This window comes from Gavia stellata, unplaced genomic scaffold (genome assembly GCF_030936135.1).
Source record: "Gavia stellata isolate bGavSte3 unplaced genomic scaffold, bGavSte3.hap2 HAP2_SCAFFOLD_34, whole genome shotgun sequence".
Classification (NCBI taxonomy): Eukaryota; Metazoa; Chordata; class Aves; order Gaviiformes; family Gaviidae; genus Gavia; species Gavia stellata.
This window is the reverse complement of record NW_026776320.1, coordinates 5,273,949-5,299,500: the sequence shown is the minus strand read 5'-3', so window position 1 is coordinate 5,299,500 and position 25,552 is coordinate 5,273,949. Positions and strand designations below refer to the sequence as shown.

The 25,552-nt window shown below is 42.1% G+C and overlaps 1 protein-coding gene across 1 annotated transcript; it reads left to right on the top strand.

Annotated features, from left to right (window-relative positions):
* Positions 1-3,435: 3,435 nt before the first annotated feature.
* On the top strand, positions 3,436-15,325 carry LOC132320881 (E3 ubiquitin-protein ligase TRIM36-like). The gene is made up of 9 exons (XM_059834507.1): positions 3,436-3,662; positions 6,921-7,242; positions 8,697-8,843; positions 9,941-10,036; positions 10,977-11,230; positions 11,892-12,016; positions 12,570-12,863; positions 13,167-13,464; positions 14,971-15,325. Exons 1-9 carry the CDS (start codon positions 3,637-3,639, stop codon positions 15,323-15,325), a joined length of 1,917 nt encoding a protein of 638 aa, XP_059690490.1. The 5' UTR covers positions 3,436-3,636.
* Positions 15,326-25,552: the final 10,227 nt, after the last annotated feature.

The following is a 25,552-nucleotide window of genomic DNA, read 5'->3' as shown; positions in this document are numbered from 1 at the left end:
AAATGCGAGGTAATAGGTAAAAAAACTCTCACACACTCCCCAGATTTGCTCCCAACCTCGACTGTATACCTTTTATGACTCATGATGCCCCCAATATGTCTCAATTTCTGATGATTTTTTGGGGGCAGGATCTTAGAGACACGTTGCTGAGCAAAAGAGTTGCTGCTCATAAGGTATTTTATAAACCCAGTAGAATAGCATGGGAAAGACCCCAACAGTAGTAGGTGATATATTATGCTTCTGAAAAAGTAGTTTTTTCCTCTTGATGATGTTTGAAAAATCCACATATCACTTTTCTCACTGAACGTAGCCGAAGCCAATACTGTCAGAGCAGGAGCGGGGAGTGGGGGAAGGACAGAGACAGAGAGAGAAAGTCTGATCAGTGTGGGCTGGTCCACAACAGAAGAAGGAACCAACTACTAAATAGATCTCCTAATTTCCAGAAGGATTAGGTCTTACTGGAAAAGACCTCACAAATGGGTGAAGCATTGCCACCAAACCAGAATTCTCCTCTTTGATTCACAATGAGCACAGGAGGTTGTGAAGAAAGCAGTGAAACACAGAAAGTGCTGTCGATTGATTTAAAAACCCTCCCACGAATGGGACAACAACAGTACTTTATAAGCTTGGTCATAGTAATAATTTTTGAAGAGGGTACTGAACAGCATGGGGCAAAAGAAGGATGGGAAAGGACAGTCCAGTTAGGAGACATGTTCTCAGCTGTCTCTCAGACCCCCAGATACGAGGCTAGCAAGACATGCGACAAACACTGAAAGTATCCTGAAAAAGGCAGATTTTAAAAAGCGTACAGAGAAATCTAAGCTACTCATCTCAACACAATTTATGAAACATTCTTATAATCAAGCAATACAGGAAATTCCTTCCACGAACGGGGAAGACAGTCTAAGCTCTCAGTAACTATGGTATTGGCAGATTCACGTCACACCAAGCCAACTCATGCCAAAAAAACCAAACAAATCCAAAACAAAAAACACCACATGAAAAACAAACCAAGACATTCCCAAGCACCCCAGTCTTCCATGTTCCCCTCACTGCACTTCTATGAAACATCTCACAAATCAAAGAAAGTTAGCAGAATAATGCTCTTCATCTAGTACAGAATATTTCTTTAACTTTTTTAACAGTATATGAACATGTCCAAGACTTAAAAGCATTACATTTTGAACTACACAGTGCCTAAAGAGCACAGAAATAAGAAAACTCTCTTTCTAGAGTAATTTCTACACTGCAAAGCTAGGAACCAATTTTTTTAGCAGTGCAGTAAATGTCGAGAATATATCAGACTGTAAACGATGCCAAATGCCACTGAAAACACTTAGGACACCACTTTCTGTTATTGCTATTCAGTGTATATTCATTCTGTCACAGAATTACCATCTGGAGAAGCTGCACGTTCTTCCTCAGCATGTCACGTACTTGAGACTGCTTCTGAACATAGGCTTAATTATAGCAAAAACCTTTCAACTGACAGAAATTGGGTCCTACCACACCAGCTCAGGTAGGTTCCCGAGACTGTCATCGTGATGGCTGCCGCAATACAAGATGAACACTCATACATGTCGTTAGCCATTGGATTTTCAGGTGCTTCTCCCAGGATCAATAGCATAAAACTCAAAAATTGTTCCAGAGCAAAGGTGCACATATTTTTGCAGAAGATTACTTTGATCTAAACCATTTACTGAGCTCACTGCAAATGCAATGCTCAGCGCTCCCACTTATTTGAGTCTGTATCCAAACAAATGCTTTTAAAGTACACAGAAAGATAGGGAAAAATATGGGAGAAGCATTTGTTTGAGGTCTACCCTATGTGAAGTCTAATGTGCAGGGAAGATTTTTTTATTTTTTTTTTTAAGACCAGCATACCTCTGCTGCTCCTGAGGCAAAGGAGATTGTCAGAAAACAGCTGCCAAAACACAGTGCAATGACCGGAATAGGAACAGGAGGAACTCAAAATGACAGGAAGCAAAATGTGCAAGACAATCTCAAACGGTGGAAGGTGCCCAAGTAAGTTCCTCAGAAACTTGTTGTCTAGGTGCAGAAAAACTAAAAAAGACCTATCCTGAAAAAGAGAAGAGCCCTGTACCTAGAGCACAATATTCTGTTATTCTGTCTTTAGATATGAATCAAAGGGGTATATTTGTAGAAGATCAAAGAGGAGTACTATCTTGTTCTTGTCTGTTTGCCATTTGCATGAAGGGATACTGGGGTTTGGACACGGAATTTTCCCTGCAAACAAGACCTTGACTGAATTTCTCCGTCCTTCTGGCAGATCCAGGTAGCTGTTTCAGGAGCACAGATGCAGAGGGAGGGGGAAGAGGAAAAGGAGAGGAATGCTTTTTAAGGGTAACCACATCGTAGCTGTCAAGTTTTTAAAAGGTAATGTGCATGGTGACTGCATAAGCTGCCATATGATCAATCCAGCTGTGCCAAATGCGAGGTAATAAGTAAAAATAGTCTCACTGACTCCCCAGATTTGCTCCCAACCTCGACTGTATACATTTTATGACTCATGATGCCCCAAATATGTCTCAATTTCTGATGATTTTTTGGGGCAGGATCTTACAGACACGTTGCTGCGCAAAAGAGTTGCTGCTCGTAAGGTATTTTATAAACCCAGTAGAACAGCATGGGAAAGACCCCAACAGTAGTAGGTGATATATTATGCTTCTGAAAAAGTAGTCTTTTCCTCTTGATGATGTTTGAAAAATCCATATAACGCTTCCCTCAGTGAACATAGCCGAAGCCAATACTGTCAGAGCAGGAGCGGAGCGCAGTGCCAGATGGCTGTGGGGTCATTAAATTACTGAAGAGCTGCACAGATCCATGGGCGGCTCTTTGTGCAGGAAATAAATAAACAAACAGATAATGTTCCGGACTGGAACTATTAGCCTAACGAAGTCAAGGCAGTTCCAGTGCTTAAATGTGGATTACACGGCAGGAAAGCCTGTTGTTTAACCAGTCTGACACTTAATTTCTTTTTTCTCCCTCCCCCACCCCCCCTTCTTGAAAAGCGAGCGAGCGAGCTGAGTTAAACATATGGATTCCTATTGTTAAGAAGTATGGTTGCTTTCGTTTCACTAGGTCCTTGAGTGGAATTAAGACTACTCCCCTCCTCTCCTTTCCTCCCCTGCAAGGCAGACATGACCTAAAGATGAACCGAGTTTGCCTAGTGGCGGTGTTCATTTCAGTTGAAAGGAATGTTGTCAGTGCTTTCATAAATGTTAATTGAGATTTGTTTGCAGCGTTAACCAGCGGAATGCCTCAAACCAGCTAGAATGTGCGATTCTAGAATAGAATGATTATTCTAGAGAGCTGGGCTTTTGTGACATACAGACATACAGCTGTGCAGTAAGTCTTGCTGGCTCACGTTTTCTGCACTTACACTTGTTTTTCCCTCTTTCTGTCATGAAGGTTACCATTAAGGGTATCGAAAGAGAGCTCATCTGCCCAGCATGCAAGGAATTATTTACCCATCCACTGATCCTTCCTTGCCAGCACAATGTCTGTCACAAATGTGTGAAAGAAATACTCTCTGCATTTGAAGACTCTTTCGCTGATGGAGGCTCTGAATCCTCTAATCAGAGTAGCCCTCAAATTAAAAGCTCTTCTTCCAGCATGGACAGGATTAGTAGATCAGGTACGTATCGGAATTTTTGCGTGTTTTCCTTATTTTATGTGTTCGACTGACTTGAGCCGAATTGCGTCTGCATTGGTAAAATGTCTTCCCGGTACTCCTGATGCAGTTAAAGAGATGACTTAGGGATAGTGCGAGTCTTGTTCATTCTGTGGCAAGAACAATGGGAATATTTTTAAGGACAGTGCACTCTATTTCATATATAATAGATCAGTCTTTGTGGCGTCCTGTAAATCTTTGTAACCATTGTATTTGTTTATTCCTGTATTTCAGTTACATTGAGACGCAGTAGCATCATGTTCAATAGCGTCGATGTTGAGGTATAGATTTCAGCAGTTTTATTGCCTGTCAGTGGTACTGTTGAGGTGGTTCTCTCAGGTTTCGGCCAGCCTAAATTGAGTAGTTCGACTTCCTTCTGAGCCTCTGCAGACTTTGCAAATGATGGGTTTGTCCTACCCAATTCATTACGCTTACAATAAATCATTTTCCATAGACGATGGTTATTGCACGGTTGCAGAATTGGGAGACAGATGACTGTAAGAAGACTGCGCTAACCGCCTCTTCCAGTGTGGTCTGCTCTGGAAGCTTTAAGGAGCACTCCTCATGCTCTTTGTGATGTCACACTAGAAAGATTCTTACAGCTGTTGTGTAATCCACAGATGAGTTGTTCTTTTACACAGATACATCGAAAGTACTTCTTGAAAGAAACCTCATCTTGGCTTTTAGGCTTCCTTCTGACGTAACTGTCCACTTTAAAACCGCAGTCCGCAGTGATCTGGAAGAGTCGCCCACAAGACAAACCCTAAAGCTGTGTCTTGTATTTTGTATGTTACTAACGTTCATCATCCCCTTCCCAGTTTTCAAAGCTCAAATATTTTATTTCACCCACTTCTTTTAAACAACTCTTGAGTTGTTAGTACTGGTACTCTTTCAGGATCAGTTTGATAAGCAAATGCTGTGTTTGCTGTAGCTTGGCAGGTTGAGGCCTGCATCATTTGAGGGAATCCCCAAACGAAATAACTAGTTGTCTTCATTACAGTCCTGTTTTCTGGATATGGGGTGCACAGCCCCACAATCACTGTTTAGCTCTGCATACATTTCAGCTGCTTTCTCAGCTCTCTCTACCTGCAGCGTTATGTGAAGTTTGAATGAAGAGAGCCCACTGGTGACTGCCATCTCCCAAATCCAAGTCTAGTCCCTTTTTTCCTCAGTAAGCATGATGTTCTGTCGCGGCATTGTATGCATGGACTGAAGCGGTCACCGGTTTCCGCTGCAGCTGTCCACTACATGGTTTTACAACGTGGACATCAGGGCACCAGGTTGGGTGCCTAAGGAGTGGTGGGCGCACCGTGGGTGACCTGACCTCCTTGTGAGAACTGTGGCTTGCCAAGTGTGGCAGTATCAGACAGGCTGTGCGTGGGGACCAGGCCCCCCATGCTGCTTTCAGCAGTGTAAGTAAGGAGGTAATCCTTAATCTTCCGTGGAAAGCTGCCCTCCAGCTTGCTCTCTGTCGGGCAGTAGAAATAGTGATCTAGCATGATGGGGTGCGCAGGCAGTGCTGTGGCACCGTCCACGCTGTGCACAGAGGAGGCAGAGCTCCCTTGGGAACCTGACATTTAGATGCTACTAGATGTCACCCATACTGTTCTGTTAATGCAGTCTAGCTGTTCTGCTCAGAACCTACAGAAAAGCATGAGACCAGCTGAGTTTGAGACTGACATTTATTCATGCTCTGGTTGTGGCTTCTTAGCTGATAGTGATGCATAACTACCATGGGGTACATTTTGAAGATTTTTAAAGGAACTAGTTTCTTACAGGAGTGTTGGTTTGTTTTTTTAAAGAGACTGGAAAGGGCGTGAGAGGTAGGGAGGTTTTGGATTGTTGGGTGAAGCACCCACAGAAGAGTGACACAAGGCAAGTGTCTTTTGGATAGCATCAAAGGACACTTCAAAAAGAAATGAAGCATCAACATTTCTGATGGGAAGATCCTCACTAAATACAGATGGGACCAAATTTCACTTTCTGAAGAAGAACCAGTTTCAACACTAAGAATTCAGCTTGAAGTCATACCTCTATTTACAAATTAGTTATACCAACATGCAGTCATCTCAAGGGGATCTTAAAACCATGCTCCAGCTCGAGAGAATGGTTTTTTATTTCTTTGTAAGGGGAGGCTCAGAGGATACATGTTAAGCCTAAACACTGGCTTAACCTGCTTCAGTAATACATAAAGGACTAATTTTGATAGTTGTGCCCTGTGGGTTCATGAGTGAGACATGGGGATGCACTCTCTGTTTGATAGCCTCAAGAATGTTACCCTGTAAATAGTTTTTGGGTCTGTGTGAGCCATCCCCTGGAACAGGCTCCAAAGAATCCCTAGGCTTGCGACTTGACTTGAGCCTTGGATCACTTTATTTTGGAGAAGAGGGGAAATTTGTGCATAGCTGTTTCGTAGGAGGGCAGCTTCTCTACTGTCCCCTTTTGAAATGAAAAGAGATAAGCTGTACCCTTGTGTAACCATGCAGATCTGTGGTTCCCCAGTTCAAGGTAGAGGAATCTCTCAGACATAACCGTCTCAGCATCCCCTTTGGTGTGCGGGGCTTACTTAGCAGCCCTCCTTTATCAAGGCCGTTCAGCAAGGGCCAAGTCAGCCTCTACGTATTTTGACTGAATGATTTGGCTGAGATTTCGTACTGGTGATATCTAGTTCTCTTGTTTTCCTCTTTAGATTTTTATGATGCCTTTTGGGGTAAGCCAGATAAGTTTGACTCGGCCAAAGCAAACTTCAGGGAGCTCCAAGTTGGCTATATTTGTCTGGGAATAACCAGTCTCACTCTGGGAATAGACATCTTACACTTCAGCGTGTTACGAAGCTGTTGCTCTCTATGTGCGCAGCCAGTTAGCCTAAAACCAACTGGTTTCCGGAAGGTTTTGTGTTTAGTCTTTTGAAAGGCTGCGGCTTGAGTGCATGCAAAACTAGACGAAGAAGATAGGATTGGAATAGCTAAATTAACCTTACCATAGAATTAAGTTTTAGAGCAGTAGTTTGTAATGCCCCCTGAACTCAGACATTACACTACCTTGTCATGGCAAATGTATTCTCTTTGGCTTGGCAGAGTGCAAATGAATTGGTATTGTACTGGTTTGGATGATGTGCTAGGATAGTTTGAAATTGGTTCATAAATTCCTGTGCTTCTCCCTTTAAAATCTAAACCTCTTCTGTTTACACTCCTCCTAAATCAGGATTTGGTGTCTACACAGGCAGAAAACGTAATTCACTGACTCCTAGATCGAGTCTGTTTCCTTGTCCGGGTTGCCAGCGGGATACTGATCTCGGAGAACGTGGCATCAATGGCTTATTTCGCAACTTTACTTTGGAAACCATTGTGGAAAGATACAGACAGGCAGCCAGGGCAGCCATTGCTATTATGTGCGATTTCTGCAAACCTCCACCTCAAGAGGCCACAAAGAGCTGCATGGACTGCAGGGCAAGCTATTGCAACGAATGTTTCAAAATACACCATCCTTGGGGAACTGTGAAAGCCCAACATAAACATGTAGGACCAACCACCAACTTCAGACCCAAGGTAAGTATCCCGTATCTTACAGAATTTGGGTTGCAGCATTTGCATATAGCTTCAGACATATCTGTGCAATGGTAGTTGCTTTTTGGGACCGTTGTTCCTTTTTTGACTATTGCTGTTATTCATTGAGTGAACCATAAGCTTTTGTTCTTGCTGACAGCATGACTGCAGTTTTGAACATGTCTGCCTGCACAGACGATTCTCCTGAAAGTTTCCTTCCCTCCTCGCACCTCCCCCCGAATCCAGCAGTCAATGACAATGGGATAGCTTATTGCATATTCTGCTGAATGACAGTCTTATGTACCAAGGTGCTAGCGAGACTGGTGTCTTTGGGCTTTTCACCATAGACTAAGATAACATTTGGGGCTTGAGAGTTGGTTTCAGAGATGGTTTGCAATTTTAGCTTAGTGTGTCCATATTTATGCTACTCACTTCTATTTTTGAGCCCTTTCCTGTCCTTTCTTGTATGTGTGTGCGTGTGTTAAAAGATGATGCTTTTAAAGCTTGACTGTTGGCACTGATGTCGTGTTCTCCTCCTTGACATGACACTGAAAAGCTTTCTCAAGAGCTTCTCTTTGGTAACATGGAGTAGATGGCCCCAAATGTCTTTCAGTGCTCTGGAATGAGGCAAAGCATTTCTTTTTTTTTAAAACACACACGCACACATGTGCACAAGCACACCCACCCACACCCACCCACCCCCTTTTAGACGGTTTTATCTGTTGCTTGAGCTTGGAGTTGAGCAGCACTTTTTTTGCCTCTTCGAGCAGTTACTTCAACATGTTCAATTTTTGAAAGATTACTTTTAGCAAACACCAGCTTTTTCGCAATGCTGTTTAAGCTGCTACTGGAATTAACGCTCAGCATGAACAACTTGTAATTGGAGTCAGACAGAAAAAATGAAACACTGGAGCCTTTTATCTTTAAAATGACTGTGACTGGTGGTGTGGCTGCATTTCATCTGTTGCTCCAAGAGCAATGGCTATGTGGCTGATCAGAGTCTAGCTTAAATTTAAATCATTACAGTATTATGTCAACTCCTGCTTTAAGACAGTTCGTAGTTGTTTCAAGAGATGCTGGCATGGACACAGTTAAATTTGACAGCGTGGCTGTGTTATATATTGCATTCACAGCTCTGAACAGGAGTGTAGGGAGCTTGAGGCACGCAAACAACTTCAGGGATTAGCAAAATGGTTGATTGCAGTATGGAGGCTACATGATGTGTACACAGACATCGCTACAGGTTTACTCACTGTGAACCTCGTGAAACTGTGTGTGTTCATCTGCTGGCTTTCACTGGCATAGACAAATATAAAAGGTGGAAGATAAACTGAATATAAAGAATCCACTGATGAAATCAGATGCTGCTGTGGGGTGATTTAGTGTTTTGATGGTTTGTTGGCCACCTCAGTTTTTGGAAGTACACCTGCATTCTCTCTGCTCTCTTTTTTTTTCAGATTTTGATGTGTCCAGAACATGAAATGGAGAGGGTAAACATGTACTGTGAAATCTGCAGAAGGCCTGTTTGTCATCTTTGTAAACTGGGTGGATGTCATGCAAACCATAGAGTAACAACCATGAGCACTGCCTACAAAACCCTTAAGGTAAAAGTAAATATTGTTGGACCTGGCCTTAAGAAGGGGAAAAGTACTGAGCTTCTGGTGTAAGGGCAAACTCCCTGTGGCAGGAAGCCAGGATGTGTGTTTAGAGGACACTGAACTAGTCATGAGGCATGCTGTTGTGCAACATCTGTTAATATCTATATTAGTGTGACATAGCGCACTTCTGAGAAACTGTATTTTCTATGAGGCTTGAAACATAACCTCTTAAAAGTCCTTCCACCTTGTTTTAGCCAACTAAAGTATAGCAGTACTGACCAATGCAAAAGGTTTAAGCAGTTTATACTTTACAATCTAGCTTTTTTCAGGTAAGTGTCCTTGTGGCTTGGATTAGCTGATACTTCAGAAGCACTCCTGAAAAATTTGCATTGGAAGTATCTGTTGGGACCTTGTATGTTTCTGAAGTTGCATAGCTGTTAATTCGCAGTACAACAGGGAAGACTTGCAAACATTGCTTTGTTGTTAAAGAATGATTGCTTCTACCTCCTCTTCTTCCTTTTCTTCCTCTCTTGCTCACAAGAAAAAAAAAAGGGGGGGGCGGGGGAGGGGAAGACCAGACCAGCCTGCCTTGTGCTCTTTGGCCTCCTTGCCTGTTTGCAAGGCTTTTCCTGTACAGCTGTTAACTCTTGCAAGTCAGGAAATGCAGAGACACTCCTAAGTTCATGCTTTGAACCACTCATTCTTCTAGCAAACCTTACTACAAATGAGTTAATAACTAACGTGGCTTTTCTGTAAGTTTTAGTAACGTCCTGAAGCCTCATGTTCCTAGCCTAAGAGAAGGTGGCACTTGTGGCTGGGGAAGACTGAGCCAGCTGAGGCTGTTACCTCTTGTCCTTAGAGGCTGTTACCTCTTGTCCTTAGAGGCTGTGCCCCCAGTCCTGCCCACATCAGTGGCCTGATGTCCCTGTGCAGTCATTGCGGGTCACTGAGCAATTCTCCGCAGGGGTGCTGCTCATAACTGGTGGCAGGCTGTTGTCCTTGTAACTAGATAAAGCGAGTGCTAGCTGGATGACCTGCCTGTGCTGGTTGTCGGTTTGGGTGGGATACCCTTCTTCTGCTAGCTCGCTGTTTTGTTTTAACAGGAGAAGCTTTCAAAAGATATTGAGTACCTCATCAGTAAGGAGAGCCAGGTGAAAGCTCACATCACACAGCTGGATCTGCTGCTGAAAGAAACAGAGGTAAGAGTGTCTTCCGTGTTGTCTGGGGATAGCCCTTGCAGGGACACAGCAGAGACTCAAACTGTTTTCACTGAAGTGTTTCAAATCCTTTGGCTTTTTTCAGTTAGCCAGTAAAACAATTTCTGAACAGTTTGTGTTAGTCCTGAATCACAAATGGTAAGACCTAATCCTGACAGTGTTGGAAATATGGGCAACATACAGAGGGAAGTTAAGTTTTGGGTGCTGCTGTAAATTTAATTGAAAGAAAGCTTGTTTGATACCTTAATCAAAGAGAGGTGGGTTAGACTTACAGCTCTTGTGTATTAACGGTGCTTCACAATTTACACTGGCTGTTTGCCGCCTTGAGGATGTTGCAATAAAGTCAGAATGAAGAGTAAAATCTCCCTGCAGAAGAGTCAGAGCTGGGAGCTCACGTACAAGCTGAAAAACACAATGGCAGAAATTGCAGGAGCTCCTGGCCCTGCCTGTATCTTGATAAAGATTGTCTCTGTGCTTTGTAGTTCCTTTTATCCAGGGCACTAGTTAGAGGTGACCCTACAGTTCTGAGGGCATATGTGAGAAGCTGGGCTGGACCCCCGTCGCAGTGTGGTTGGGGAAGGTGGAGGAGCACCTAGCTCTTGGGCATGAAGACTTCAGAAACTGACCTGTTTTTACAGTGCTTTTCCATGAGCTGTTTAGACACGTGCTATGCGTAACTCAAGACATAATCAGAGGAATACTTTCCTGCTCTTCGTTCTCTGTGTTGATCCAGTAAACGCTCACTAGCTTGGGTGCAGTGCTGATCACATTTTCAGTGCTGATGGGCATAACAAAGCTCATTAGTCTTGTCTGTCAAATGGATGACTAGATTGCTGTGATACCTTGAACAACTTGAGGTATGTTTCTGTACACAGCCACAGTGCTGTGGAATCTGTCTAAAATATCTTTTGTTCCCTCCTAGTGCAACAGTGAACGAGCTAAAGAAGAAGCATCTCAGAGCTTTGAGAAATTATCTCATGTCCTAGAAGAGAAGAAGTCCGCAGCTCTTAGGGCAATTGAAACTTCTAAGAATTTAAGGCTGGAAAAATTGCAAACGCAAGCAGAGGAATATCAAGGGCTCCTGGAAAATAATGGCCTTGTAGGATATGCTCAAGAGGTGCTTAAAGAAACTGATCCATCTTGTTTTGTTCAAACAGCAAAACAGCTTCATGACAGGTATCTTCATTATCTTCTGTTTGAAGTACAGATACTGTTCCAGGATGTCTGGTCAGTCATATTCTTTTGACACCTGCTAGCAAAGTACTGAATGCAGTACCTTGTATTGCAAAGGCTCAGAGATGGTCCCAGTACCGTTCAGTAGAAATTGCTACATTACAGTGTGCGTTAAGAAACAGCAGTCAGGAGGGGCTCTGTCCTGTGACAACACGTGGCCTTGTTCAGTAGGACTGCACTGGAAGGGTAGCCCATTCAGCTCACTGACACATTCCTTTGCTCAGAGATTGTATCGGGTATTTGCAAGTTAATCTAACAGGTCTCTTCTGGCTTTAAAGTCTTTGATCTTAATAGCTGTTCTCCATTAGCGCTTCACATCTATTGTGTTCTTTGAACATAATGCCCCAAATTGTTAAAATGCTCTACCAGCTGAACGATTACCTCTTCATTATCTTTACACTGATACCTTTACACTGCTGTACAAAAGACCTTAAATTTTGCATTTGAATTCTGTCTAGAGAGACAGAAATTTCTGGGAGACATCAGTAAGTACATGAAAACAGCACTTTTTATAAAGCAAAACCTAGCATTTTTAGTTTAAGGAATGCACACATGTGAATTCCCTTTTCTCTGTTCTGCCATCCCTTTGCTTCTGTGCTTTCAGAATCCAAAAAGCTACTGAATCTCTGAAGAGCTTCAGGCCAGCAGCTGAAACTACTTTTGAAGACTTTGTGGTGGACATAGCTAAGCAAGAAGAGATCCTTGGTGACTTGTCCTTCCATTCCAATGGTAAATTGCGAGAGCATCAGGTCTTTCTCAAGTTACGACTTGAAGGGCTTCTCTGGAAAGAGGCAAAACTTATGCAGGGCTGCAGCTGCAGAACTCAGTCTTGTGACTTGCATTGTCCCTTCTGTCTCTGTGATCCACAAGGCATTACCTGGCAGCAATGCTAGCTTCAGCTTTGAAAAAGAAGCTAAGATGCCGTTGCATTCAGTACCAGTTTACATTGGCTTCCAAAACATTGTAGTTAAGGAATACTAGGTCTTCCTAGAAGCTTTTTGTTAACATGACAGAAAAGAATAGGCTTTTAGATGCTTTTTTAGCTGCCAGCAAAAATAAATAATACAACTTTCGAAGTAAAAACAGAAAGTAAGGGATTTATGTAAGTGCATGAATGGAACCATCCTCATCTGTACTCTTTAACTGATTGAGTCAGATTTCTGCCCCCACCCCCACCCCCCCAAGTGCTATAGCCACTCAACAAAGGGCTTGTATGGTTAATTCTAAAACAACATATATCTAAATTTGAGGGTTTTTTTCTCCTGAATCTCTGGCATTCCAGGTCTAGAAATACCAGAAATCAATGAAGAGCAGAGCAGAATGTACAACAAAGCTCTGATCAGCTGGGAATGCCCTGGGAAGACAGACTCAGCTGATATCTATGTTCTTGAGTATCATAAGCTTAATAGAGAAGAGGAGAGTGCGACGTGGCAGGAGATCAAAGTTTGCAGCAAGAGCAAAGTAATATCTGATCTTGATGATGACAGCTCCTATGCCTTTAGAGTTCGAGGATATAAAGGGTCCATCTGTAGCCCTTGGAGCCGAGAAGTTATTTTGCGTACGCCTCCAGCTCCAGGTATTGGGTTTTCTTCTGTCCACAAGGTGTTGAATCTGTGTCTGTCGGTGTTAAGAGCTGTAGGTGGTTTCCAGTAGTTCCCAGACTTCTACTCTACTGTTACCGGTTGCGTAAATGTTTAGAAGCACTGTTAACAAACAGGTTAAGTAGGTGGCATGCTGAGACCGTTTTAGCTTGCATGACGTTCCCGGTAGCCTTTAAAAGTGAGAAATTCTGATGCCAGCATGACTTAAAATGTAGTTTATAAGCACAGAAGGCCAAATACTTAACTAAGAGGAAATTTTTTTGGATACTGTTTTTCAGTTTTCAGTTTTCTTTTTGATGACAAATGTGGGTACAACAGTGAACATCTCCTGCTGAACCCAGGAAGAACCTCTGTGGAAAGCAGGGCTGGATTTCCTCTACTGCTGGGATCTGAGCACATGCAGGTCGGATGCTACACAACCCTGGATTACATCATTGGCGACACCGGGATTGCCAAAGGGAAGCACGTCTGGGCTTTTCGTGTGGAAGCCTATTCATACCTGGTGAAAGTGGGAGTTGTTTCTAGCAACCAGATACAGAAATTGTTCCATAATACCCATGATGTGACCAGCCCAAGGTAAATTGCAGACTCTTGCTCAATACATGTTTTATATAAGGAGATGGCTTTTTAAAAAATAAGTTAAGAGTGAGTCTGGTCGCAATTAGTACACAAGGTGAACCTAAATAGTGGAAAGTAGCTTGAAGGATATGCTGTAAGCAGGTTGTCCTGTTCATCCCCTGCTATTAGCAGAAAGGTGTTGTAATTATCCAGAGTCCTATTTTCATTCTTTTTGGGAAAGAAATGAGGTTCCTATAGATGTCAAGATGTGCCAGTTAAAGCAAGAAGGTAAAAAAAAAGCATCACTTGCAAGATTGAAGCAATGTTTAATTGTCAATAGTAAGACTCTGCCTTAATTTCCTTAGCATACTAGGTTTGGCAGCCATTCAGAGGTACAATGTTCACTGTGTGTATCTGTGTATCTTTGCTGTAGCTTGCGTCACGGTGGATTCCAAGTCACTGGCTTATCCCAGGCTATGCACTTGCATATGGTACTGGAGTGCTACTGTTCCCAAGCCAAAGTACAGTGGACAAACCAATAAAAAGATTTCAGCTCTGAAGTATGGTTGTAGTAAGCCTGGATGTGTCTAGGAACTGCAGGCTGGGAAGCTATCTCCTGAGGACTCTTAACTTTTTCAGGAATGTAAAAAATGTATCAGCTTCCTCCTGTGTAACATACTGAAAGTGTAAGAACGCCTGTGTCTTGAGCTGCTTAAAGCCAGACGGAGGCTTTTTGCAAAGTGAGAAATTAGATCCTGATTTCCTGATTTCTTTTTCCTTATCCACACAAATACCTGGAAAACTTTGGCTGACACAAATCCAATCTCCCCCCAGACATCCCAAAAATGCAAACCTAGCTAGGGATTGTCGGCACAGAAGAATGTGTGCTTCTCCAGTGTGTCTTCATCTGGTGACAGAAGTAGGGGGCAAAAGCATGTAGACTGAACAAATCTGGCCACAAACTTTCCCCAGTAACCAGCTGGGAAACAGGGGTTCATGGAAACCTCCAGACAGAACACTTTAAAAAAAACCAAACCACCAAACCAAAAACTTAAACCACTACTTTTTGTGTTGTGAATTTTAAAGACAATGTAATACAGCAGTGGTGAGGAAAACTCATAGGACAACAGTCATGTTAAATGTATTTACTCGTGTCATTTAACATTATGTAAATGAAGTTAAACATACCTTGTCTGTAATCATTAGTCATAGTCGCTAAATTACTTTTCAAGTTAACTAATTTGCTATACCTGTAGGTTCATTAATGATTACCTAGCATGAGTACATTTAGATGTAGACATCCTCGTTAGTGTTTAGCTGTTATTTATTGTCTGAAGTGGCCCAAGTGAGTGTTCTCCACCTACTAAATGCGTCTTCCCTCCTGGCTTAGGTATATTTTTACCCCACAAGGTTTTGCAGGTGACCATGTGGTGTTTCTTGTCTTACAAAAATGTTTTCTCCAGTTCACATCACTGATCCCCCTTCAGAATTTGACAAAAGCAAATGGTTGGTTTTCTGTTCTAGATACGAGCAAGACAGTGGTCATGACAGTGGGAGTGAAGATGCCTTCTTTGACTCACCACAGCCTTTCACACTGGTCACTTTAGGCATGAAGAAGTTCTTTATCCCCACAACACCTGCTGCCCCCAAGGATCCAGCGAGCAGAATCCTTCCCCTGCCATCGTGCTTGGGCATCTGCCTCGACTGTGACAAAGGCAAGGTGGGGTTCTACGACGCAGGCCGTATGAAATGCCTTTATGAGTGCGAGGTGGACTGCTCTGGCATAATGTACCCAGCATTTGCCTTAATGGGTGGTGCAGCAGTTCATCTTGAGGAACCTGTCACAGCAAAGTACGGGGAGTACCACGACGACATCTAGTGCAGTGATCTCTTCCCATTGCTGTTCTGAGGTGGAAGACGAGAGAGAGCAGAAGAATTCTACCTTAGTTTTCACTCCTGATTAATTACATTCTGTCCACATGTTGCTTACAAGCCTCTGGGTCATGCTTTTTTTAAACAAACGGTTCAGACACGTCCCACACTAGTGGGAAATGTTCTTCCAGGAACTCTCCTGCCTTTCTTGTGATCTGTGCAATGCTTTTCTCCACAGACTTTCTTCCCAGGGGGAAGCAGGGAAGAAGTTTGACTAGCAACCAAAATTACTCTTCGGGGGTAGAAATCTACCTTTTGTGTAACGTAAATCCTTACATAGTCAGTTTTGCATTTAATGAAATCAAAGCTGACAGCATGTGATTGCCATTCTCCTTTCAAGAAATCTGCCTGAATGCCTCTGAGGGGTCAAATGCTTTCCAATTAACCCCTGAGCACCAGGGGTTGGGCCCTTCAGCACGAAAGAACATTTGCAAAAATACAGTATAAAGCAGGGAGAAATCAGAACTGCAGCTGAACGTTTAGGTTTTATTTGGAAAGAGGAGGGTAAACTAGAATCTGATTGCATGTCATATACCTTTAATGTGACTGTAAGCTAAAACTCTAATTCTGACACCTGGTGTCGTGTAGTTGGTGGCATAATGGTAAGTTTCTTGACTCTTCCAGGCTTTTACTATAGGCTATATAAAAATATATAAAGTGCAATTCTACCTTAAACATCAGACTCACTTTAGAGTCCAAAATCAGAAGTGTTTGCATGTGTGAGTAATTGTACCTGGTATTTAGGCAAAAGCATATGAGTTACTGACATCAGTAATAATATGTGAACTTTTAAAAAAAATCAGGTATTTCTTTTAATACTTGTTTCTATAAGTTAACTTTTTGATCTAGTAGCAGCTTGGTTTTTTAGTAAGAATGTTAAAAATGCACTGATTAAGTTCTGAGACCCGATTTCTGCCTTAAAGGATGTCTCACCTCAAATTTCTGTTCCTCTCCTTTTAAAAACTGTATCACATAGTAGTTTTGCGTAGAATCATAGAACCACAGAATGGTTTGGTTTGGAAGGGACCTGTAAAGATCATCTAGTCCAATCCCCCTGCCATGGGCAGGGACATCTTTCGCTAGATCAGGTTGCTCAAAGCCCTGTCCAACATAACCTTGAACACTTCCAGGGATGGGACAGCCACAGCTTCTCTGGGCAACCTGTTCCAGGGTCTCACCACCCTCACCATTAGAAATTTCTTCCTTCTATCTAATCTAAATCTCCCTCTTTCTGTTTAAGCCCTCTTTATATATTGAAAGGCTGCAATGAAGTCTTCCCTGGAGCCTTCTCCAGGCTGAGCAACCCCAACCCTCTCAGCCTTTCTTCACAGGGAAGGTGTTCCAGCACTCTGACCATTTTTGTGGCCCATTTTACATCCCCCAGTCTGTACTGATACTGGGGATTGCCTGGACCCGAGTGCAGGACCTTGCACTTGGTCTTGGCGAATCTCACAGAATGACAGAATCACTAAGGTTGGAAAAGACCTGTAAGATCATCAAGTCCAACCATCAACCAACACCACCGTGCCCACTCATGAGGTTCACATGGGCCTGCTCCTCAGGCCTGTCAAGGTCCCTCTGAATGGCATCCCTTCCCTCTAGCGAATGAACTGCTCAGCTTGGTGTCATCTGCAAACTTGCTGAGGGTGCACTCAATCCCACTGTCTGCGTTGTTAATGAAGACACTAAATAATATTGGTGCCAGCACAGACCCTTGAGGGACCCCACTCGTTACTGGTTTCCACTTGGACATTGAGCTATTGACTATAACTCTTTGGACGTGGCCATCCAGCCAATTCCTTATCCATTGAACAGTCCATACATCAAGCCCATCTCTCTCAAATTTAGAGATAAGAATGTTGTGGAGGATCGTATCAAAGGCCTTACACAAGTCCAGGTATATGACATCTGTAGCTCTTCCCTTGTCCACTCGTGCAGTCACTCCATCACAGAAGGTCACTAGATGAGTCAGGCATGATTTGCCCTTGGTGAACCCATGTTGGCTGTTTCTAATCACCTGCCTGTCTTCCATATGTCTTGACGTATCTTCCAGGAGCATCTGTTAGGTGATCTTACTGGGCATGGAGGTGGACTGCATCTGTTTATAGAAATCTACGTAAAAAAACATTTGGGTACTTGCACTGTTCACTTGTGTTGTGGAAAAATAAGGCTATAAAGTGAAGGATGTTTCTTATACATACTTGGTGCTTTCTAATTTGGGGATATGCTTTCTAATTTGGGGATAGTGTTGCATCTTGATGAATGTGTGTGAAGTATGCTTACTAAGTACGTGTATACAGCTGTAGAGCTATGAAACGGGACCTGAAAATCACAATACACTTAAATGAATGTAGGTCATAATGCAAAACCTTTGTGTGCTTTGCTGTCTGAACTGTTGTACTGATCTGACCTGGAGTACACCCCTCCAGTGTCCTCTCTCTTAAGCCCCTGTCCAGTGGCCACTGTCAGAAGAAATTGGCAGAAATGGTAATTGGCAGAAGTTCCATCTGCGACAGAGTGCGCCTGACAGCCCTTTTGGGGCTAGAAAGGCCCGGCAAGAGCAACTTCTTGTCTGGGTCTCACCCGCAAATGTTTCTGCCTTAGTAAGGCTGCGTGGAAGTACATTCCACAGCTTCATTATGCACTTGTGTGAGAAACACTTTGATGACCCAGGCAGCAGCTGTGAAGCAGTGGATATCTTCTGGAACTTCCTGTTGCAGGAGAAATGGCAAATTGTCCCTCGCTAGTTACCATTTAGGTAATTTCTTTTTGTAATAGATGGTTGTCATAGCCTTTCTTTCCTATTATGCCCTCCCCTTCATGTTTCCTCTTGCTGGATGGAAGCCATTCTGTACTGGCGAGCATCCTGCTGCCCCTCTCTCTCCTCTTGCCTTCTGAGACTGACTGAAGGAGCCCTCCATACAGACACTCTGTTGTTGTGAAGGATGACAAAATGCTGGGTTTTCCTTCTTTCCATAGTCCTGAAACCGTATTTGCCTTTTTGGTCAATACCGAGTATTAAGCTGACATTTACCAAGTTTCTTCTGCAGTGTTTTCCACACAATCCTGATGGTGAGTTGTAAACAAGCTGTGCACATACAGGGTTTCCCCACCTGGTGTGTTATTTTGCATTTGTTAATACTGAGTTTCATCTGCTCGTTTACCTGGTCACTTAGTATTGGCTTAAAGCTATAGATGATAGGGTTGAACTTTCTCATTTGTTGTTCCCAGACCAAATCTCTTTCCACAGACAAATATATAATTTTTGATTCCTCAGCTTCAGAAACCGGTCTAAATTAAGGGTTTATGTCATGGTTAGCATGCCACAGTTCCACATTTGGATTCTTTATAAGCATCTGGACCAATACCACCAGGCTTTGGCCTTTCATTATTTCATGGAAATACTCATAAACTGAACACTATCTTAGCTATGACGACAGTCTCTCAGACTCATTTATTTTAAAAAGATTAAATTTTACTGGTTTGACAATATAGAAGTAAAAAATTAAAGATTGAGGGTTTTTTTTCTGCTATAGCTTTATCTTACATTACTTTAAGATGTGCTCTGCTATGCAATTACTTATTCTCCTGGACAGAGACTGACGCCACTTTAAACATTTACCTACCTTTTGATATGTCTGTTTGTATCTATCTCATTCTGAGTTTAAAAATTGATTTGGCTTTTGGTGTCACCTGAATACTTAGGATGCATTCATTACAGTACTCTATGGTGCTTAGTCCAGCTTATTAAATAAAAACACACACTGTCAGAGGCACTGACAACACACTGTCAGATTTTTTCCGCTACGATGGAAGTGTCACCTTTCAGAAATACAGTTCAACAGTACTTGCCTATCCAGATACTTATTTTTCCAGAACAAGTTTCTTCCTACGAAACAGCACTTTACAATGTAGACTAAGCTAAGAATGGTGTGGTATTGTGTGGATCTTTGTGCAATATAGCTGTTTGGTGACTACTGTGTGATTTGCAAAGCTTCATGCAGGTGTGAATCATGTAGACACTTTTTAGATGTCTAAAGCTTGAACAAAAAGGCCTTGTTTAAACACATTCTGACATTAAAAAGGCAAATTAGGAAAATATGTCAGGAGACAAATTGGCTACTCCATCTAGTGAATTGGCTAAATTACAACGGCCTTTGCAATCTTCCCTATTGGCTTTAGAAACTAACCAGTGGCTGTTGTCAAACATATTACCAACATGGGAAAAGGTCAATGTGGAAGACCATGAATTTCGTTGTAGATGCACTCGGTGTGGCCCAAGATAACCTATCTTTGGTTCTCAGTTGTATCCAGGCTCAACTGTGGGCGCAATCAGTGGCCGCTTCAATCATAAGAGAGGGTGAAGAAGGCAATCTCCCCACCGAGATTCGGAAAATAATTTGAGATAGTGCCACTGATTTAGAGAAAAAACTCCAGTCCTGGTGGAATTTGGTAAACTTTACCCACGATCCCATCACAAGTACAGCCACAACTTTTGTATTAACTAGACATAATGCTTCAATATATTCCATCTACCCTGTTATTGCATTAGGATTGAATCACAATGGAACCATACTCTATCCATTTGAGCATAGAGTATGGGCCCAAGAAGTGGGACAGAAATGGCAAACTGTGGATTTGGATTCTTGTATTGTACGAGAACAACAAGGGTTCATCTGTGAAGGTAATGCAATCAGAGGTCAGGATATCTGTTTAGATACTGAACAAAATCATTTTGAGTCATTCTGAAACTCGCCCTGACGAAAACCCTGAAACACTGCTTATATAGATGTATGGGTAAGGGCTGTGTATGTTTGAGAACAGCTTGTGATTTTATATCTGTAGATGATGTAGTTATACATACTAGGAATCACTCCAATTTTTGTGTTTGCAATTTCACTGAAATCACGGGATGTGATTTTTCTTACTTGGCTCCAGTCACATCTCACCAGCTCTTGCAATCGAATTATACATTAACTCAGGAACTGTTGCCTGCACCCATTGGAATGAATCTCACTTTAGTGAAACAATTGCTACAACAACCAGGATTTAATCAAAATTTTGAAAAAGGTCAAGGGAAACAGACACAGAACTTTAATAACTGTTCATCACAATGTGGAAGAAATACACTGTGTTTTGGAGAGGGTGGAAAAGGTGCGGAACATAAATGGTGGGACACTCTTTTCGGATGGTCACCTACTGCTACAGGCATCCTAAATAAGTTATGCCACCCCATCGTTATTCTCCTGATACTGATTTTGATCAGTCTTGTTTTCTCAGTAATACTACATATCATAAATTGGAGGATGATGAATCGATTAACTCGTTTGGCATCTATACTTGATGCACATAATCTGCTTAACTGATTAAAATGAACGTATTGAAATAATTTTCAAAACTTTCACAGGGAGGAACTTTTGTAAATACTCTGATTTTTAAAAAAAATAATCAAGAATTAATCATATAGAAAGGTTAAATTTGATTAATCAATAAAATAATAAAATACAAATGCATATGTTAGGATTGTTCCGTTAGAAACAATAACCATAGGAACCTCACCAGGGAGTCGCTGTTCCATACTAAGGAACTAACAGTAATGAGATGGAACGATGAAGAACTGAATAGAAAAGTCTGGTTTGAGTCCTGTGACAATGTGACCTGATATGCACCAATGCTGCTGCTTGGAAAATTCCTTACCTTTCCCATCTTGATTCAAATATCAAGAATGCCAATCAATAGATATTAATAGAAGTAACCATTGATTATTTTAAGGATGGATATTGATAGAATAGTATAATCCAGAGAGCGATTAATAAAAATTAAATTTTATATATTCTGTATGAAGGTAACGAGGTATGACTTATCTGTGATTTCATCATAAACTAACTGCTGAACAATGTAGCACTGTGAATAGGCAGGATTTGCTTGTCAAGAGAATGATAAGTTGTAGACCTGGTCAGGAAACCGAGGAAAACTTAAGAAGATTCCAAGAATGGAATTTTGCAACCAACCTGAGCAAAGATGGCGTTCAACTAAAGGACACCATGAGGAAGACTATGGACGACCACCAGAGGACCTTAGACGACCACCTGTGTACCTGAAGGCCCATGCCTCACGAGCTTTTACATATATTAACGAGTTCTCGGAAATCGTATGAATATGTTAATTGTTTCCTGGAAATATGATGAATATGTATACTTTGATTGTATATAACTTTTGTAGCAGAGAAACTAGGCACGCACACGTGGTGGAGTGATCCCCTGTGCGTCCAGCGCTGCAATAAAGAAGTGCCTGCTCACCTACATGCAGTGTATACATGAGTTTTTATATTGCAGATTTGTAACAAACTGGTATTATTTTTCAGCTCACTATGAAAGGGAGGAAAGATTTTTTGCCACAATACTTCCTTGCAGATAAGGATAACCTGAATGAAAATATTTTTATTTGCTCAACATGACCTTTTGTTTTGAATCAGAACAACAATAAGCTCTGTTGCTCAGAAATGGGGCTTCTGGGGCTAGAAGCCAAATTCTCATACAGATTCCCCTGGGCTGACCCCACCACTGCTGAGTACAACACGTCACCTCTGGGAGGTGGATGCACTTACACATACAGCAACAGCTCTGCAGAAGCTGGGTTTAAGAGCCCTTACTCCCGCCTTCTCTCTACCCCACGCACCTCCCTCCACCACACTGACACAGCCATTGCAACGCCACACAGGGAACCCGAACGGGGAACCGACCTGGTGGAAACAAGAACCTGAAAGAAGCTGCACGTTCTTCCTCAGCATGTCACGTACTTGAGACTGCTTCTGAACATAGGCTTAATTACAGCAAAAACATTTCAACTGACAGAAATTGGGTCCTACCACACCAGCTCAGGTAGGTTCCCGAGACTGTCATCGTGGTGGCTGCCGCAATACAAGGTGAACACTCATACATGTCGTTAGCCATTGGATTTTCAGGTGCTTCTCCCAGGATCAATAGCATAAAACTCAAAAATTGTTCCAGAGAAAAGGTGCACATATTTTTTGAGAAGATTACTTTGATCTAAACCATTTACTGAGCTCACTGCAAATGCAATGCTCAGCGCTCCCACTTATTTGAGTCTGTATCCAAACAAATGCTTTTAAAGTACACAGAAAGATAGGGAAAAATATGGGAGAAGCATTTGTTTGAGGTCTACCCTACGTGAAGTCTAATGTGCAAGGAAGGTAAGACTGTTTTTTTTTTTTTTTTTAAAGACCGGCATACCTCTGCTGCTCCTGAGGCAAAGGAGATTGTCAGAAAACAGCTGCCAAAACACAGTGCAATGACCAGAATAGGAACAGGAGGAACTCAAAATGACAGGAAGCAGAATGTGCAAGACAATCTCAAACGGCGGAAGGTGCCCAAGTTAGTAAGTTCCTCAGAAACTTGTTGTCTAGGTGCAGAAAAACTAAAAAAGACCTATCCTGAAAAAAAGAAGAGCCCTGTACCTAGAGCACAATATTCTATTATTCTGTCTTTAGATATGAATCAAAGGGGTATATTTGTAGAAGATCAAAGAGGAGTACTATCTTGTTCTTGTCTGTTTGCCATTTGCATGAAGGGATACTGGGGTTTGGACACGGAATTTTCCCTGCAAACAAGACCTTGACTGTATTTCTCCATCCTTCTGGCAGATCCAGGTAGCTGTTTCAGGAACACAGCGGCAGAGGGAGGGGGAAGAGGAAAAGGAGAGGAATGCTTTTTAAGGGTAACCACATCGTAGCTGTCAAGTTTTTAAAAGGTAATGTGCATGGTGACTGCATAAGCTGCCATATGACCCATCCAGCTGTGCCAAATGCGAGGTAATAGGTAAAAAACCTCTCACGCACTCCCCAAATTTGCTCCCAACCTCGACTGTATACCTTTTATGACTCATGATGCCCCAAATATGTCTCAATTTCTGATGATTTTTTGGGGGCAGGATCTTAGAGACACGTTGCTGAGCAAAAGAGTTGCTGCTCATAAGGTATTTTATAAACCCAGTAGAATAGCATGGGAAAGACCCCAACAGTAGTAGGTGATATATTATGCTTCTGAAAAAGTAGTTTTTTCCTCTTGATGATGTTTGAAAAATCCACATATCACTTTTCTCACTGAACGTAGCCGAAGCCAATACTGTCAGAGCAGGAGCGGGGAGTGGGGGAAGGACAGAGACAGAGAGAGAAAGTCTGATCAGTGTGGGCTGGTCCACAACAGAAGAAGGAACCAACTACTAAATAGATCTCCTAATTTCCAGAAGGATTAGGTCTTACTGGAAAAGACCTCACAAATGGGTGAAGCATTGCCACCAAACCAGAATTCTCCTCTTTGATTCACAATGAGCACAGGAGGTTGTGAAGAAAGCAGTGAAACACAGAAAGTGCTGTCGATTGACTTTAAAAACCCTCCCACGAATGGGACAACAACAGTACTTTATAAGCTTGGTCATAGTAATAATTTTTGAAGAGGGTACTGAACAGCATGGGGCAAAAGAAGGATGGGAAAGGACAGTCCAGTTAGGAGACATGTTCTCAGCTGTCTCTCAGACCCCCAGATACGAGGCTAGCAAGACATGCGACAAACACTGAAAGTATCCTGAAAAAGGCAGGTTTTAAAAAGCGTACAGAGAAATCTAAGCTACTCATCTCAACACAATTTATGAAACATTCTTATAATCAAGCAATACAGGAAATTCCTTCCACGAACGGGGAAGACAGTCTAAGCTCTCAGTAACTATGGTATTGGCAGATTCACGTCACACCAAGCCAACTCATGCCAAAAAAACCAAACAAATCCAAAACAAAAAACACCACATGAAAAACAAACCAAGACATTCCCAAGCACCCCAGTCTTCCATGTTCCCCTCACTGCACTTCTATGAAACATCTCACAAATCAAAGAAAGTTAGCAGAATAATGCTCTTCATCTAGTACAGAATATTTCTTTAACTTTTTTAACAGTATATGAACATGTCCAAGACTTAAAAGCATTACATTTTGAACTACACAGTGCCTAAAGAGCACAGAAATAAGAAAACTCTCTTTCTAGAGTAATTTCTACACTGCAAAGCTAGGAACCAATTTTTTTAGCAGTGCAGTAAATGTCGAGAATGTATCAGACTGTAAACGATGCCAAATGCCACTGAAAACACTTAGGACACCACTTTCTGTTATTGCTATTCAGTGTATATTCATTCTGTCACATAATTACCATCTGGAGAAGCTGCACGTTCTTCCTCAGCATGTCACGTACTTGAGACTGCTTCTGAACATAGGCTTAATTATAGCAAAATCCTTTCAACTGACAGAAATTGGGTCCTACCACACCAGCTCAGGTAGGTTCCCGAGACTGTCATCGTGATGGCTGCCGCAATACAAGATGAACACTCATACATGTCGTTAGCCATTGGATTTTCAGGTGCTTCTCCCAGGATCAATAGCATAAAACTCAAAAATTGTTCCAGAGCAAGGGTGCACATATTTTTGCAGAAGATTACTTTGATCTAAACCATTTACTGAGCTCACTGCAAATGCAATGCTCAGCGCTCCCACTTATTTGAGTCTGTATCCAAACAAATGCTTTTAAAGTACACAGAAAGATAGGGAAAAATATGGGAGAAGCATTTGTTTGAGGTCTACCCTATGTGAAGTCTAATGTGCAGGGAAGATTTTTTTATTTTTTTTTTAAGACCAGCATACCTCTGCTGCTCCTGAGGCAAAGGAGATTGTCAGAAAACAGCTGCCAAAACACAGTGCAATGACCGGAATAGGAACAGGAGGAACTCAAAATGACAGGAAGCAGAATGTGCAAGACAATCTCAAACGGTGGAAGGTGCCCAAGTAAGTTCCTCAGAAACTTGTTGTCTAGGTGCAGAAAAACTAAAAAAGACCTATCCTGAAAAAGAGAAGAGCCCTGTACCTAGAGCACAATATTCTATTATTCTGTCTTTAGATACGAATCAAAGGGGTACATTTGTAGAAGATCAAAGAGGAGTACTATCTTGTTCTTGTCTGTTTGCCATTTGCATGAAGGGATACTGGGGTTTGGACACGGAATTTTCCCTGCAAACAAGACCTTTACTGAATTTCTCCGTCCTTCTGGCAGATCCAGGTAGCTGTTTCAGGAGCACAGATGCAGAGGGAGGGGGAAGAGGAAAAGGAGAGGAA